The 17,825-nt window shown below is 38.2% G+C and overlaps 1 protein-coding gene across 1 annotated transcript in view; it reads left to right on the top strand.

Annotated features, from left to right (window-relative positions):
* Positions 1 to 17,825, top strand: part of hcn4 (hyperpolarization activated cyclic nucleotide-gated potassium channel 4) — an 82,861-nt gene that overhangs the window by 25,209 nt on the left and 39,827 nt on the right. Inside the window, exons 2-3 of the mRNA XM_030127676.1 lie at positions 1,469 to 1,892; positions 15,717 to 15,878. Coding sequence (XP_029983536.1) covers positions 1,469 to 1,892; positions 15,717 to 15,878 — 586 coding nt within the window. The remainder of the gene's footprint in view (positions 1 to 1,468; positions 1,893 to 15,716; positions 15,879 to 17,825) is intronic.

Here is a 17,825-nt window from a genome sequence, read left to right as displayed (position 1 = left end):
ACACAAAAGAAGATTACACATACAGTAAGAAAAATAAACATATTTAGGTTTGATCTAGTCTGCTGCATTTAGGAGGGAATTCTCTTATAATAATGAATGAGCACTAATAGGAAGAATAGGTAATGTACAATTGCACATTTTTCATGTTTCATGCTGCACTATTACTGTATATAAATCTAAACAGATATAGAGTTTACATCCCCCTGAGACCCAGCAATGTATTTTTGTCCTCTGTAGGGGACAAGAGTTTCCCAGCTTTCTTGAGAAAAAAAAAAACAAAAAAAACGCTGTCCACTGCAAAGGACATTCCATAGAAATTTTAAAAATGCATCTGAAAAAACTGCTGCATTGTGCCATTTCCAATAAAGTCAATTATTTAATGTAAAAAAGCCAAAACTTGTACTTCTACTCTTGGGTCTCAGGAGGATACGTACATAGACTTTCCTCTTATTTTACTTTTGTTACATTTTTTCTTACATGTATTCATCATATACTAAAGAGATCAAATGACAACAAATACTTGGCAAATAAGGCTAATTCTGAGAAGAATTTTCAAAGCAAAAAAGTAGTAATTTAAAAAAAAAAATACATAAAGTGGAAAAGGTGAAAGGAAAACAACAACAATGTATCTTAAATTAATTTGATTTTCAGTGTTTAAACCGGTCTTTTAGTGCAGCAGTTCATTATAAACTCGTGAGTATTTGTTTCCACACAACATGAATCAGCCATGAAATCAATAAACATCAGCTGTAAGACAAGAATGAAAGGACAGTAATTACTTGCTTTAGATTAGTGAGCTTTCAGCGAAAATCCCTTTTCTAACCTGGTTGCATATGTCCTTCCTTCTTCCGTGTTTTTTTTATGCTGCTCTTGCTCTTGAAATTGGTTTTGCACAGGGATGGGTCTTTATAGCTTAGTTGGGTGGGTAAATCATCCAAGCTCACTGAGCCAGCGCACAATGTAAAACCCCCACCCCATGGTGCAATCTCTGGAGTATCCAGCATATATCACCCTTAACACACAAAAGAGCCAATCCAGATTCGATTACCAAGCCTGGAGAGAGTGCAATTTATATCCAAACTCTTAGGTTTGGAAGATGGACGAGGTCACATTACAGTTTGTAATTAACAGTTAACCCTCACTAACCTCTGACTCATGTTTTATAGTTGAACACAAGCTGCCTGCTGGGTTGGTAAGGAGGTTACATATTGAATGCATAGGCTATTGTGTGCTTGTGTAATCCTTACACACTGCATGAGATCATTTCCACTACACATGCACAAGGCTTAAAGGTACCTGAGGTTAAAATATGTAAGTGATTAGATAGATAGCAGTGCCACCACATTATGCAATCCATATAAAATGAGGTCTTGAAATATATAGTAGTGAGAGCTTTATGTATAATATGAATACTTAGATAGAAACTTTTGCTACTTTTTAACTTTTTCTTTTTCTCTTTTTCCCCAAGGTTTTACTGGGACTTGACCATGCTGCTGCTGATGGTGGGCAACCTCATAATCATCCCTGTGGGCATCACATTCTTTAAGGACGAGCACACGCCCCCCTGGATTGTGTTCAATGTGGTCTCGGATACCTTCTTCCTCATGGACCTGGTTCTCAACTTCAGGACTGGTATCGTAAAGGAGGACAACACAGAGATCATCCTAGATCCGCAGCAGATCAAGATCAAGTACCTGCGGAGCTGGTTTGCAGTGGACTTCATCTCCTCCATCCCCGTGGACTACATCTTTCTCATTGTCGAGACGCGCATCGATTCAGATTTCTACAAGACGGCGCGTGCCTTGAGGATAGTCCGCTTCACGAAGATTCTCAGTTTGCTTCGACTCCTGCGGCTTTCTAGACTCATACGCTACATTCACCAATGGGAAGAGGTAAGATAGTGCTGTAGAGGTAACGCAGTATAAAAGTGGTCTTATTGTGCAAATGTTCCCCACTGCAATTTGTAGTGTGCATGATGTATGCTGTAGTAAGTTGGTGTTGACATGCATATTAGATCTACCTGGACAGGAGGCACAAAGGGAGAAGAAGTCAAAGAGATGGCAAGACCGGATAAATGAAAATACCACCAAACCATTTCATTAAGATGTTAAAACAAATAGGAATTCAGTTCTATAATCCACTTAGAATCCAAATGGTATTCCCATCTTAGAGAGCTCCTGCAAGTATGTTTGCAGAGCTTTGTACCTTCCTCTTTCCCCTGGGAAGGAACTATAGATAGACTTTTTACTGCTTCTGATTACATGCACCCTTGAATGAGTGAAGAGACTCTTTGCTGTACCCCAGTCACCAATAACTTGATGAACCGGGATGTTGATTAGCATTTCTCTCTGTGTGCCTATCGAGCGAACAGTGGGACTACAGGCCCCAAAGTGACACTGCTGCAAAACAAGCATGATTATAATTGTGGCCGTAATCAGAAAATTTTGCATTGCTCTCACTGGATGGATCTCGTATTTTAGTCTCAGAGGTAAAAGGTGCAGCGTGAAGCTTCACAGTCAACAAGAAGAGACCTGCCAGTTCAGAATATGGGGAAGGCAGCATTATTCCCATTAGGATACATGGGGTTTTTCTGTGTCGGACACAAGTGGTATTTTAGAAAAATGTGTCAATTCAGAAAAACAAAACATCATCCTAAGGCGAGGACTGTTTGGACTTTTGAAGACTTTGTAATAAACCACACTGCAGTCTTTCCCAATATCCTTACTAAAACACATAAAGCCTCTTACATGCTTGTATTTTTCAAGGTTATGGCAAGCAGGGTTTAGGCTTTAGTGCAGGGTTTACTGTACACTGAGCACTGCACAGAATTATTCATGTATGTAAATGGTATAGCAGCAGTCTGGTACACAGCTGTCTGTATAAAAGCAATCATTTACCAATAATTTTACAAGCATTGTCTGTCCATCCAGTCCTGGGAAACATTTAATGTGCCTTGTATAACATGTGATCAGTTCGTACAGTATTTTTCTGTTTTACAAACTACAAATATCAGTACACCACCTATTTTGCATGAAAAAATATGTTGATACATTTGTTAATTTTTTGATCAGTTTTTCCATGTGTTTTTTACTCAGTCAGAAAGTTTTATATCAAATGAATACCAGTGAATAGAAGCTATGTCTGGTTATTGTAGAATGAGAATTTGTCATTTTGTTCATTTTAATTTAATTAAGTTTTATTACAAAATTAGTTTTCAGTAAAGTTCAAGTTCAACTGGCAAAGAATGTTCATCTACTCCAGGACAGTGGTCAGAGAAATTCTATTATATCATATAATTTCACTTTTATTTAAGGAAAACAATGTTTTCTGTCCTGCAAATCAGTTTTATCAACAGTTGTCTACGTTTCTAAGTCTTTTATGGCATCACTGATTCATCTGAATATACTTACAAAATACACTTTGGCACAAACATGAGAAAATTCTCAAAAGATCATATGAATAAATAAGTATTTTCATTATTGAAGTCCATGCTTCAGCTCTGTTATGATTTAAATGACAACTTAAAAAAATAAAATTGAATAAAATACACAGAGGATTGGACAGTTTTGCAAGGTCAAAGGAAGAGTGCATGATAATTTTCATTTAGAGCTCACGTGTGCTCTTATTTCATAGTTTGCTGACATCCAAATCACCAGAATACATACTAAAAACTGTATTGTTATCCATTAATTTGCTTGTTTTCATAGTGTTGTCAAAATGCACACCCACTCAGGTAGAACAGGGGGTGGATTTACCGTACATGGCATTACATGGACAATTGGAAAGGTTGAATAGCTAGCTGATTTCCAATCAAACCACAATATCCCTAGACCTACCCTCAGGCATTCTGAAAAGTTCCTGCTTTTCAAATATTCAGCTGGCACTCTGAGTAGAACAGTGTATATAAGTGTGGTGACATTAATCATGCAGGGCCTCTGTGATGCCATTTCAAAGAGAGGAAAAGTTCAAATGAATCACTGGGGGAGAATCCTTTACCACCCTGTGCCTCTATGCATGCCTGCTGCTGTACCTCTGAGCCCAGAATGAAGGCAAGGATGCATGCAGTTCATGGCAACATTTATTTGAATAGAGCGGACACAACGACAGTGAGCTGCCACATGTTCAGTCTGTGAAAAGGGGGTAGAGAGGAAGAAATGAAAAAGACAAGAAAGAAAGAAAAAAATCTAAAGAATAGTGTTTCCTGCTGATATAAGTCATAGCCATGGGCTGTTGTTGGTTGTAAATGCCCGTCACTGAAGACAAGTCTTGTATTAACAGGAAACACAGAGAGATGGCAAGAAAACAAAACACAATACAACCTACTCATGTCAAAAACTTTACAAAGCACTGATGACTTCAGCTTCTGGAAGCCACTGAAATATAAAGATGTGGACTATGGAGTGTGTGTGAGAATCAGAATGTGTGTGTGTGTGTACATGTGAGTTTCGCTGATGAATGCTAGTTAGGCAGACAGTGTGAAAGGCCAACTTTGCCTCAGCACCAGAGTACTCAGACGCAACCTCCCAGAAATGTCATCTGTCACTGCAGAATAACTTGTCGCCAAGATCTCACCACCTGACTGACCTTTTGACTTTTGCTATTGACAGCTACACTTTATACAATGTGTATGGATCTCACATCTGAATATATTCATACTGCCCTTCTCCAGATGTACCCCCTTTAAGATTCACCTTTAAAGAAAAATATTCCAATGTAATTCTGTTTGAGACTCTTCAGTGTTTTTTTCCAATGCATATAAAGGGCTAAACAAGACAAAAATATATTTTGTTGCCTATAGCACAGCTCCACATTTCCACAGAGATGTACAGTTACTTCTTTTCCAAAGCCAAGTGCCAAGGAACATAAGCAGATGTGAGGTATTCTTGTTTTCACAGAATTTGCCAAGGATCCTTGTGATCCATGACACTGTGCAATTTTTAGCCATTGTAACGTCACGTAATGCCATTCAGCGTTTCTTGCCACTCTAAATATGGTCCTGTGATGAGATGTACTTTCCTGACGTGGCAGGAGGTGCAAACCTGCGATGCCTGTGATGTCCTGATGTCCTCCAACAGGCAAAGCTGATTTATTTAACTCGTATTTCAAAAGTATCTGCAAGCTATAAATAGTCCAGCGCAAATTCATTTGGTTTGTTATTGTATGAGTTTCATGTTCTCGTCAGTAAGAAGTCACACAGAGGACACTTCTTCCGGGAAGTGTTGAATACAGCTCAGTGAACTGTGCTGCATGGTTTAATGCCTCGTAGAGTGATACTGTTGGGAACAAATCTTAAAATTAGAATCTTTTTTTCATGCACCCACTGCAGTGAATAAAGCTTTTTAGGAATTCAAAGCAAGACAAAGGAATATAACAATATCCATTCTTCTGATGGCATTCTGAAGCAGCCGACACCAAATCCAAACATAATATGCATTATAAGTGAAGCCCCTATAAACAAGTCCTGTCCTGATGAGTGGAGGCTAAACACTCATCTCTGCCATTGACATTGGTAGTAAACAAGAGCATCCTCTGATTACCTAGATGAGGCTTTCCCAACCTTGGTTATGACCTGCACTCATACTGCAAAAAGCTAGTCCATCATGTCATAAATCTGTTCCATCATCCTTTGGGGACAGTTAGCTAACGCCCATAAGCAGTTTTGTCCTCTGTCATGGCATCAGTATTTCATCAGTAAAATAACCGAGTTGTCTAAGAGACATATCGTACCCTCCTTGGACATGAAATGTAACTGTTTGTACGAGGATCATTTAGTTTTGTATTTTATCCCATAAAGACCCAAACAGCAACTGGCGACCAAAACCATCTACTGCTCTGAAATATTAAATAACTTCTGATCTACTAATCCTATCAATACATGTAAATAATTGGTGTAAAATACAATTTGTCATCTTTTCATAGTCATCAGATATGACCCATTTGGACATGCAGAGGCTCTGTAGTTACCATGGAAACACCGTCATCTTCTACAACATTGATTCACCAGTAAAACCCATGGAGTTGGATCAATGACAGAGGATGGACACAACTTTTTCTTCAGTTGTCTTTTGTTTCTGATATAATAACCCTCAACATTAATCTGAGCTTCTATGAAGGTCTACATGATCAGTGAATGAAATACAAGAAAATATAAGGTGTCATTGAAAAAACACAAAATACAGAGAATAGTGTTATAATAAATGGTGATAAATCATTTAAGAAATGTGAAATCTAGAGGAAAGATTAATTTGGGAACTGCCACAAAAGTAACACTGGGTCTTTATGAGTTAATGAAAGCCCAGAACATGTCACTATCACAAAATATTTGATGATTTCACTACTCTTACAAATCAAACATATAGCACACAGCAGTCCATGTACGTATCAAGTTTGCTTTGTTATAGTTCTTTTGGTCCTTAACCACAAAAGAACAATTTGTGGTCCACAAATTGTTGAAGTGTCCTTGAGCGTTGTGCTTGACCTCTCCTAACCTGCCTTAGTGAGGCTTCCCAGAAGACAACAGAGAGGTTTCTGGGTCAACTCTGAGCTACATTATTTTTTCAGTAAATTGTCATTACACATACTACAACTAAATGAAGTGGACGTCTGGTACTGAATACTGATGTCAGTTTAGCAGGTAATAAATACCCATGTGTTGAATCTGAAACTACAACGCGTCGTAGTATAGTAGTAGCTTTTCCAGTTTTTCAGATTCATTATTTCTAAAGATTAGTGCTGAAACATTAACATGATTTAAACCTAATGAGATTCATTCAGGTTTGTTGTGATCTCTGTCAGACAGCATAGTAACAGCAGCAGGCAGTCTCACAGCCTGTCACCCTTAAGGCTACAGGATAAGTATATGTCCTCAACACCGACTCTACAGGGAACTGACAAGTGTATGTCTGCTAAAACACATACGTTAGAGTGTACAATGTATATCTCAAGTGTAATATCTCCAGCTTATTATGATTAACATTGAGAAAAAATGCAATACTCTCCATCTTCAGGACATACACTACCATCCAGAAGTTTGAACACACCTTTTTTTTCCTTTATTTTCATGACTATTTACATTGTAGGTTCTCACTGAAGGCATCAAAACTATGAATGAACACATGGAATTATGTAGTTAAACAAAGTGACATAACTCAAAATATGTTTTATATTTTAGATTCCTCAAAATAGCTAGCCTTTGCTTTTATTAGTGCTTTGCACATTCTTGGCATTCTCTCGATGAGCTTCATGAGGTAGTCACCTGAAATGTTTTCCAACAGTTTTGAAGGAGTTCCCAGTGATGCTGAGCACTTGTTGGCCATCTGTGGTCCATCTCACATCATTTAAATGAGAAGGTGTGTCCAAACTTCTGACTGGTTGTGTATTCAGAAATATGTTGTCAATTGTGCTGCCATAATCACACCTATACAGTTGTGGCAGGCTTTTTTTGCTTCTCTAGTATTTTCTCACAATTCACTGAAATATCGATAAAAACTAAACACATTTTTTTTGTCCAGCTGTTAGTGAAATTCAGGCAGGTTGTAAAGCATGCTTGATAATGTCTGGCTTGTGTATAATGTTATGTGTCATTGAAATTATCTAGGTATCTAGTATTTCATAGAAACATTAGTATATAAGATGTTGTGTTTGGTATTTACAGCTGGATGTATGTCACAGCATCTCTGAACTCGAAAAGAGACTGTGCACATATATACATAGGGCACAGTGGCAGTATTTGATTTTTCCTTTTGATTTTAGTGATTTATTCTGAACATGCCATGAAATTTAACATATATGTGAACAAGTAAAACATAAATAATAATAATAATAATTAAAAAAAATCAAAAATCAAGACAATTGGAGACAGAACAGCACAATAGTTTCATTTACATGCCTTAAAAGGGGCAGGATCTGACAGTAATTAATGTTGTGTGTCCTGCAAGAACGTATTCCTCCAATATCTGACTGAAAAGATATCATGAAATATGAAATAAATATCATTCAAACTTCAGAAACTGAAAGATTCTGAGAAAGAAAAAGAGAGAGAGAGAGACTGTGAGTGAGGTGAGTTTGAGCAAAGTTAACATTAGCTTTCATCAGGCAGGTTTTACATTACATGACCTTTAAGGGACAATTTATACTGGTCTTTTGCAAACCTGACTTTTTTTTTTTTTTAAGGATTGCCTTTTTTTTTTTTTGCAAATTTAGAAAGATGGAAGTTGAGTTTTCATGAATGTATGAACAATCACAAATTTATATTCATGCAAATGACATAGGCACAGCATTGATACAGCATTGTCGGGATGACACGGTGGTGCAGTGGTTAGCACTCGTGCCTCACAGCAAGAAGGTCCTGGGTTTGATTCCAACACCAGTCGACGGGAATGGGACCTTTCTGTGTGGAGTTTGCGTGTTCTCCCCATGCCTGCGTGGGTTCTCTCCGGGTACTCCGGCCTCCTCCCACCATCCAAAGACATGCACTGATAGGTTAACTGGTTAATCTAAATTGCCCATAGGTGTGAATGTGAGAGTGATTGGTTGTCTCTGTATGTTCAGCCCTGTGATGAACTGGCAACATGTCCAGAGTGTACCCCGCCTTCACCTGTAAGTAGCTGGGATAGGCTCCAGTGACCCCTGTGACCCTAGTGAGGATAAAGTGGGTTCAGATAATGAATGAATGAATGTTTACCAGCAGTTTGCAGTGAATTCCACCTGTTGCAGGTGTTTTGTGAGTTACACCCTATAAATATATTTTGTCTCATTTGCATCACAGTTCTTCCTCAAATCCGTACTGTCCTTTTGTGGATCTGGCCAAATGACTTTGTAATAAATACAGTTGTCTTAAACAGTTTGGGCAGAAAAATATACAAAGCACTCATGATGGCAAACGCTATCTCAAAGACCTTAATTCTACCCCCACTTACACCATTAGTGTCCTTTTGCATAATCAAAGCGATGTCCCGATCCCCCACCAGCACACAAATCCTCAGCTCATATGTCCTTTTTTTCCCCACAGCTGTCATAAATTAACTATGATTGCTTCCTTTTCTTCATAAAACTCTTCATATTTGAGGGTGTATTCACACTGCCATGTTGATAAAATGTTGTTTACAAACAAGGGGGTTTTGGTGTTGGTGGCTATATGCCAGTGATAACACTGTCATGCGTAATGACATTCAACATGGTGTGCAGATATCCATCACACACCCACAGAGCAGACTGCTGTTATGGCACCTCCCCTGTCTCCCTCTTGTCAGCTTCCTCTTGTCACTTTTCATCGGGATAAAAATAAGACTGTGACCGGATATTCTCCTCATTGCAGTTGTCTCCTGTTGACGAACCAGTGACTTGGATGAGATTAGTCATCCTGTTAAATCAGATTCAAGGCAGTGCACTAATGACTAAGCTCTGAGGGCTTCCTCCCTTCTTGTCTGATGCCTACACCATAACTGTCTCAACTGGCCGACCCCATAAACATTGCTTTTAGCGTGAAAGAGATGCTTTTGTTAGACAAAGGCTGAGGCTTTAATTAAGGTCGGCAAGGAGTTTAAAAGACAGAATAAGATTTTTTTTCCCGGTGAGGTGAGGTTGACTTCAGGTGTAAAGAGCTAACTGTGTTTATTTATCACAAGGTGGCAGAACGTCTGTCTCTATTAGTTTTGGCATCTTGGATTGTTAAGATTTATGACTCTGCATACCCAACTGTCTGTGTGCTGCACTTAGGGAGAAACAAAACGATTCGGCAGTACAATGCTCATCTCCTTTGATAGAAGTCAGCCATGTGGTTGCCCCATGGGTCCAAAAAAGTAAGAGAGGATGCCTTTTATTTCCACCCAGTAAATCTATACAAAATATTTAAATAAGCTAAAGCACCTAATCAGTGCTCCACTCACTGACCCAATACCTTGGCCAAGGATGGTCTTTCAGAGATAAGAAAAGCAGGAATAATAGATTTAATGGGCTATTATTGAGCGCACAATGAGGCTTGCCAGCAACAGTGACAGGTCCTCAACACTCTGAATAAGCCTTGTGTGATATGAATACCCACAATGGATTTGCTTAAAAAACTATTACACTTAAATGTGTAATCCTGCACAAACCCAATGCTGCATCTTGGTATGAAGGAGAGTGAGTGTTTTTTGTGATTCAAGCCCTCCAGGCCTGTTTAGACAGATGATGGAAAGGTGTTCCCTGCGGTCCACTCCCAGTCCTACTTCTCATTCTCCACATGTGCTTTGTCCACCATGACAGCATGCATGAGCATGACATTTTTGTGCAGGCATTTATAGTGAGAAATCTAACCCCTGCCCACTGTCTGCTACCAGAATATCCCATCATGTGTGATGATTAACAACACAATGAGATTCATGGACTGATTTGGATAATAAACCGCACTATTATGATAATGTTCTGCTTTTTCACAGGAAAGATGAGGTAATGGAAATTACCACAACGCTTTTACAGCATGAAACACATAAAGTATGCATTCAGAATTGTCCAAGGAAATTACTTATCAATCATAAATTAACCCATAAAAAATAAGCATTTATTTATTCATAGAGACTTTGATGTTAGATTTTGAAGTAAAAGTCTAATACTTCTATATCAACTTTTCTACTGAAAATATATTTTTATGGATGAAAAAACAATCCATTTATTAATTTTATGTCAGTTATGTCACTCGCCTCACACTAACTAACCTGCTAATTGTACAATTTAACAGTTTGCTATTTTATACAAACTCTTCTTATTTCGTCTCTGTCCTCCTTCTTTTGTTTGTTGTAGACAGCTCTGAATTTATTGTTTTTACAAAATACAATTTATTGGTCACTGAAACACTGATACTGCTTGTCTTTGTACACTTTTCCGTCAAGCAAAGGTTCAAGTAAATAAAGACCATCACATCACAGATTTCACTATTTATTGCATTTTAGAAAATGTCCCAACTTTTCTGAAAACAGGGTGTTCTAAATCCTCAAAATTAAACTGATAAGTGTGATCAAATATAATCTCCACTTTGTGTTCTTTTGTAAAATAATTCCACAACTAATTAATTTAGTTGCAAGTTAATTTTACATGAAATTAGATAATATCAAGCAAATCTCAACTGAAGTAGAAGTAAATGGAGGGTTGATATGGGAATTGTGTGTTATAATGGCACAATAAGAGCGAAGACTTTTGTTTCGTCTTATTTGTTGTGACACCATGATGCCAAACATTCATCATCATGAGCAGTGTGAGCTGCGAACACCAGATGCCTCGGTGTAGTGCTACATTGGCTGTGCCTGGGCAGCTACATTAGCACCGTGGGACATATGTGTCTATTCTCTCACCTGGATCACGCTCTTCTCACTCCATCTGTTTGAGATGACTCAGCAGCTGCCTGCATCCACTCGCTGCCTGTCTGGGCCTGATCGATGGCTAATGAGGATACAGATTCGTTTATGACTTGAGCGTATAACCCTCATTTAAGCCGCTGTCATCTTTATTGATTTGTATTTACTTACTCGTCTTTTAGTTGTTAACCTGTTTGGGTTGTTATCTCTTCTACTGGTCTTTTACCAGAGGTGTCAAAAGTATTCACATTCAGTACTCAGGTAGAAGTATACAGTCACGGAAAAATTATTAGACCACCCTTGTTTTCTTCAATTTCTTGTTCATTTTAATGCCTGGAACAACTAAAGTTACATTTTTCTGGATAAATATAATGATAACAACAAAAATAGCTCATAAGAGTTTAATTTCAGAGCTGATATCTACCCATTTTCCATGGTTTTCTTGATAATAATCAAAATCACTTCAGTTCTTACATCAATATCTATGGCATTGTACTGCCAAAAACAGTGCTTTTAGGCATTCCATGTTTTCTTTTCTGTCTGTTTTGGTCACATGATACACACAGGAGTTAGTACTTGATTGCATAACCATTGTTTTTGATGACTCTTGATGGTCTAATAATTATTTCAGCGACTGTAGATACTAGGGTTTAAAACGGCTCTTGTAGAAGTTGGAGTATCAACTCAAGGTTTTTACTCAAGTAAAAGTGTAAAAGTACTGGTTTCAAAACTACTTAAAGTAAATGTAAGGGGAAAAAATGCTATTAGGACAAAAGCTTAGGCAGTGCCACAGGACCCTATAGTGCACTACCCCACCTCTTCAAAAAACATTTTTCCAAAGGCCATAATGACTATAATGTTATATGAAAATGTTAATGTTGAAAAATTTGGATGCACTAGGCTACCTGTTTCAGCCACATATATGCCCATTGAAAATGAACACATTTTAGTCCAACACAAATATACTAACCATATATGTGTACTACTGAGCATTAACATGTGTTTCATGGAGCAGAAGATATGATGATAAGATGAATATAAGTTTTGGAATGGTGCAAAAAGTCAGGTGCGACAGATTGTGTACAAACCAAAAGGGTGTCAGAATGGTATATGTTTATATTTCTCATCCAACCATAATCAAATTCACTATATCCGGATGGCGCGATTTATCTGGAAAGTTTTTTTTTATTTGAATAATGACAATTCAAAATGAAATAGGAGTAATGAGGCTATTTTTAAAATGTAAGGTGTAGAAAGTACAGATAATTGCATGAAAATGTAAGGATTAGAAGTAAAAAGTCGGCTGAAAAATAATTACTTCAGTAAAGTATACATAACCAAAATGTCTACTTCAGTAAGGTAACGAAGTGTTTGTACTTCATTACTTGACACCTCTGTCTTTTACTAGTGTAAGTTTTAGCTTTGACAGTGTTTAGCAGGATTAGGTGTAACCGTGGTCATTCAAGCAGTAGTTTAGTAGTAGCACAAGCGTTATTAAAAGTGGTTTACTTTTGTATTTATTTATTGCCCTGGTAAGATTGAATGTCATGCAAATGCTTTCCAACTCAATTACTGTTTAATACAGCAAAGTGCTTGCAACCATGTAATTGCCATTTCATTATTTGCAGTCATGAAACCACTAAATTGAGTTGACTTACTATAGGTAACATGAACCGACCCGTGTTTTTGATGGAAAAAAACGAAGTGCATATCAACACAGCCTCCCTCCCACCCCCACCCCTATGTAGCGTCCTAATGAGAGTAGAGTGAGTAACAACAAGTCCAGGAAGAAACTGTTGTCCTGTGTCTCCATGCCCTCATCAATCAAAGCTCTCTTGTTTATGCTGATACTAATACTGCAAGGCTCACACTGTGTCCCTATCAATTAAGAGAAAGTGGTCAGCAATCCATCATTTGCCATGTAATGTGCCATGTGTGTAATGCTGTGTTTGCAAACAGTGTATGTGCACTAAATGCGACACGTGTTAATGCGGCTGCTTCTATGTGAAATCACACAAAGCGTACACATTCTGCTGTATATGTGTCAAATCTTAAAATGAAAGGACAGCAAGAGGAGCAGGGAGACAAAGACCACATCACTTTGCTTTACAATAATGATCCTTCAGCCGCTTTCCAATGCAACCAATCTTGTGAACAGGTTTTCGTTACTATAAATTCTATCCTTGCTTGCCATGAGGTGTATTTGAATTGATTATAGCTGTGAGGGGAGATAGAAGAATCACCTTCCTCCAGTGACAGTACAGTTTTGGTTACAAACTGGAGATTTGCATGGCATTACCTGTGTCAGTTCTCAAAGGCTTTATTCTCACACATGCACTCTGGTTAAGTGCCAGAGGTCTTTTCGGGGCATATCTATATAAGAAATGTGGCAGGAGTTATTGTTAAACAGTAATGAGTCATTCAGGTTATGTCAAAGAATACTGAAAGGAATTTATTCTGCTGCAGAAATACACTATCATTGCTCAGGGTTTCTAGGTGTTTCGTAAATTGAGGCATTCAAGGACAACCTACACAATGCACAGACCATTTCACATGTCATAAGAGGAGTCATAGTCTGAAATGAGCTATTGTGGGTGACAGAGATAACACTTGTTTATGGTTTAAGGTCAAAGCTGAAGTAAAACTATACTTTTACATACTGCATAGTTTTTTGTTTTTTTTATCAGAGAAACCTCATTACAAAACAGATAATCTTACACTATCCATCCCTTTAAATCCAAAAACATTGAACATATCATAGTTTTAAGCAAGAGAAGTAATGATGGTACAATCTCAAGCTAGAGGAAGATAATTTAGATACAAATAATACAGTGTGCAGATGTGCTCTTGATGGTCCTTTATGTGTCGGAAATTGCTGAACTGAGCTCACACATTACTCAAGAAGTTTTTATAGATAAAAAAGTAGACGCTTCCTGTGAAAAAATTCAATTTCACAAATGAAAAATATATCAGGCTCAATATAGGAGATGGAAAGAGGTGGCTCATTATTTATTAATTTCCCACAGAGTGAATTTAACACTTTAATGTTATGGAATGCCATTTTGAGCCTCAGAAGAAAATTTGTCATTATACATGTAGCATAGATTTAACATTACTTATGTATCTCATAGTGATATTGTTCCTAAAACAAACAGTTCCTCACATTTAATGTGCAGTTGTGAACAACAGGGGTGTAGAAAATGAGGTGATTTGGATGGTGAATCAAGAAAGGTGCAACTGAAGGAATGATTCAGTGTAGGTGATGTAAAAGTGCCGAAGGCTAAATGTTTTGAACCAAAGGAAGGGACACAGTGAGAGAGACACGTTGATTTTCAGTTTTGTTATGCATGTGGACACACACAGAGCGAGTGAGTGAGGCTGTCTCATCCACTAAGAGAAAACCTGGCCTTGTTCTCCACCCCAGTACACGTTCCTGGATGAACCTTGCTTCACGCTAGTCTGATGACAGAGCTAAAATGATGTGATTTAATGGTACAGCAGCACCCACACTCTCCAGACTAGCATGACACTGATTCATCTCAACCTTTAATTTAACACACACACACACAGAATACACTCACATTTGTATGCATTCAGATGAAAACAACAAATGGATAAGTGAGGGCAGTGTTTTAGAATGAAGAAAAAGAATTGAAGTTCAGGCGACAAAGATGTTGACGATTTTAGCTCCTTCTTCATCTTTCCCCACTTTATCTTCTGTGCTGCACAACAAAGTGAAGCTGGAATATCCCCTCTCAGTTACAAACTCTAAAAAGGCACTGAGTGGATTTTAATAAGGAGTGCAGCAGTTAGCAGCACACACAGTGGTCTTCGACGGGATTAAGTGGCTTTGAATGGTTGAAGCCATTAAAATCTACACCAGCCCAGAAGTCTTAGAGCACCTTATGAGTATATTTATCATTAGGATTAACAAACCCAGCCTGTGAACGCTGCCACCCCAGGAGTACAACCACCTCTACTGTTGTACCATTATTGCATTAGGCTGAGTGGCTGGTGATAAGAGTGATTCAGCAGCAAGGGAGACAAAGCACTGGTCCCCATCTGCTGACCAATCCCACTGGGCCGTTTTCAAGGCAGCAGCATCTGCATGCACCAACCTATCTGTGTGTGATGTGAAAAGCTATGGTTTTTACTCTATCTCTACGGAACAAATTGTCGTGCAATTCCTATTCCACATATCCTCTTTGTGACGTGATCAAATAGAACCAGAATTCAGTCAGCCGGTGGTCGAGGAAAGTAAATCTCTCCTAAGGTTGTGTGTAAGCTTTGCAATCTACAGAGATTTCACACATGTGCCAATCAGTGTGCTGAGTTCTCATACCCTAACCTATCTTCTGCTTCCCTCCTTCCTATGCTGCCCATCAGATCTTCCACATGACCTATGACCTAGCCAGCGCCATGGTGAGGATAGTCAACCTGATTGGTATGATGCTGCTGCTGTGTCACTGGGATGGCTGCCTACAGTTCCTGGTGCCCATGCTGCAGGACTTCCCTGCTGACTGCTGGGTGTCCAAAAATAAGATGGTGGTAAGTGCTTCTCCTGCACAGATTCTTCCTCCCCGTTCAAATCAGATTATGCTCTGTCTTATCCCGTCCATCAGTTTCAGTAATTACTGTACTAAAACCCTTTAGCATCCTGGGAAACATTGCCTTGCATATCTGTCATTTTAAGCCCTAAATGAAACATATTCATCTTATCCATTTGCCCACATTTATTGAATTTGCTGATTATTTTGATTTATTTGCTGTTCTTTACATCTGTCCTGTTGTGTAAGGAACAAGGCACTGAGTCCATGCATGACACACTGATTTACTGAGGAGGGCAGGTGGCCCTTATCCAGTATTGGTTGAATATTGGCACTTTGCAGTGAGCACACGCACTCTGCTTTAATATTTCTGTATTGTTAAAACAGCTGCTACAGTGAGGAGCAGTAGAGTCACTAATAAAGCGTGTCTTATAATAGAGTACTTTTTATTTGCTCATGGAAGCGGACTGTGTTGCACCTGATGTTTGACTCTACATCACCCGCAGCACTTAGCCTCACATAAACTTAGCATGTTACAAAAGAGCTCAGCTCCAGTGGAATCTGATTATTTGTCATGTATTGTGATGGTGCTTTTAAAGCTTGCTGCCCTCAATAGGTATTGATCTGACACCACTAAATGCTTCTGTCCTCAGTAATAATGTGCCAATAAATCAACACATATTCAACTCTTAAAGACTGCAGCCAAGGAGAGTGATTTCCCAACAGTCAATATGCATCAACAGGAACAGGTTGTAGCTTTTGTTTATAGCAGCAAGAAACTGAATGGTGCCAAAGTGATTGAATAGTATAGGTTTATTGGCAACATTTAAACCAAAAGTATTTTCCTTTATTAACTTAATGAATTCATTAGTGGAAATTATGTGGACATAGATTTCCAGGGCATTCTCTCTGACCTGAAATTGCCTGTATGTTCAGCTGTCTACAAAACACAACATGAGTAGTTACATTGCTCAAGGTATGATGTACGTATTTGGTTTATCATGCTTCACTGGGTCCCTGACACACTCAGTTGTTCACAGAATATTCTTCTCTCATATTTACTCATAAGAAACTACATGTTGAAAACCACTGTTCCCTGAGATGTTTCCCAGTTTAGCTGATTTTAACTGGTTTTCCACACCTGTTTGCAGAGCCGTACATACCTAGACAAAGTGGTCCTGCTCTGAGCCCTTCAGCACAGAGAAGTGGCAGCACTTGGGATCAAACAAGCAGCCTTTTAAATACAAGACAGCACTGTGATTAGTACTACAGTTAACACCAGTTTGATATGCATAGAGTCAACTTACAAGGGGATTATGTTATGTTACATAAGGATGAACTGTCAGGCAACATAATGTAAACTGTGGTTCATCATTAAGGTATAGTATGCATGGATTAGGATTGGATTTGATGTCTTATTCTGTAGCTTGTAAATCAGTATGAGGTGTGGGTGTTTAAAAGACATGGCTTATGTGAGTTAAATGTGTGCAAAACATGTAAGTAAATAAGTAAATTTCATTTATATAGCACTTTTCACAGATAAAATCACAAAGTGCTTTACAGTTTAGAATAAAATGTTAATATAAGCTTAAAATAAAATAAATAAAATGTCATTCACCAGAATAAAAACAAAACAGTAGTATAGAGAACACAATACACATAACACAATAACACAAGCCCATAAAACATCAACTTGGGCTAAAGGCCTGCCTAAAAAGATACGTTTTGAGCTCCCCTTAAAGGAGTCAATGGACTCAATGGTCCGTAGAGTTAGAGGTAGTGGTGTACATTGACCAGTGGGAAAGAATATTCATAACCCCTTTCAACTGAAAAGTTTCTCACATCTTCAGTTCGCTGTTATGCATCACTTGACATAGTTTATAGTATATTTTTGTGAAGGTATTCATCTGATTCTTTAATAGCCATACCTTATGCATACAGTATTTTA

The sequence above is a fragment of the Sphaeramia orbicularis genome, chromosome 3, assembly GCF_902148855.1.
Source record: "Sphaeramia orbicularis chromosome 3, fSphaOr1.1, whole genome shotgun sequence".
In the NCBI taxonomy this organism is placed as follows: domain Eukaryota; kingdom Metazoa; phylum Chordata; class Actinopteri; order Kurtiformes; family Apogonidae; genus Sphaeramia; species Sphaeramia orbicularis.
This window is presented reverse-complemented; position numbering and strand designations above follow the sequence as displayed.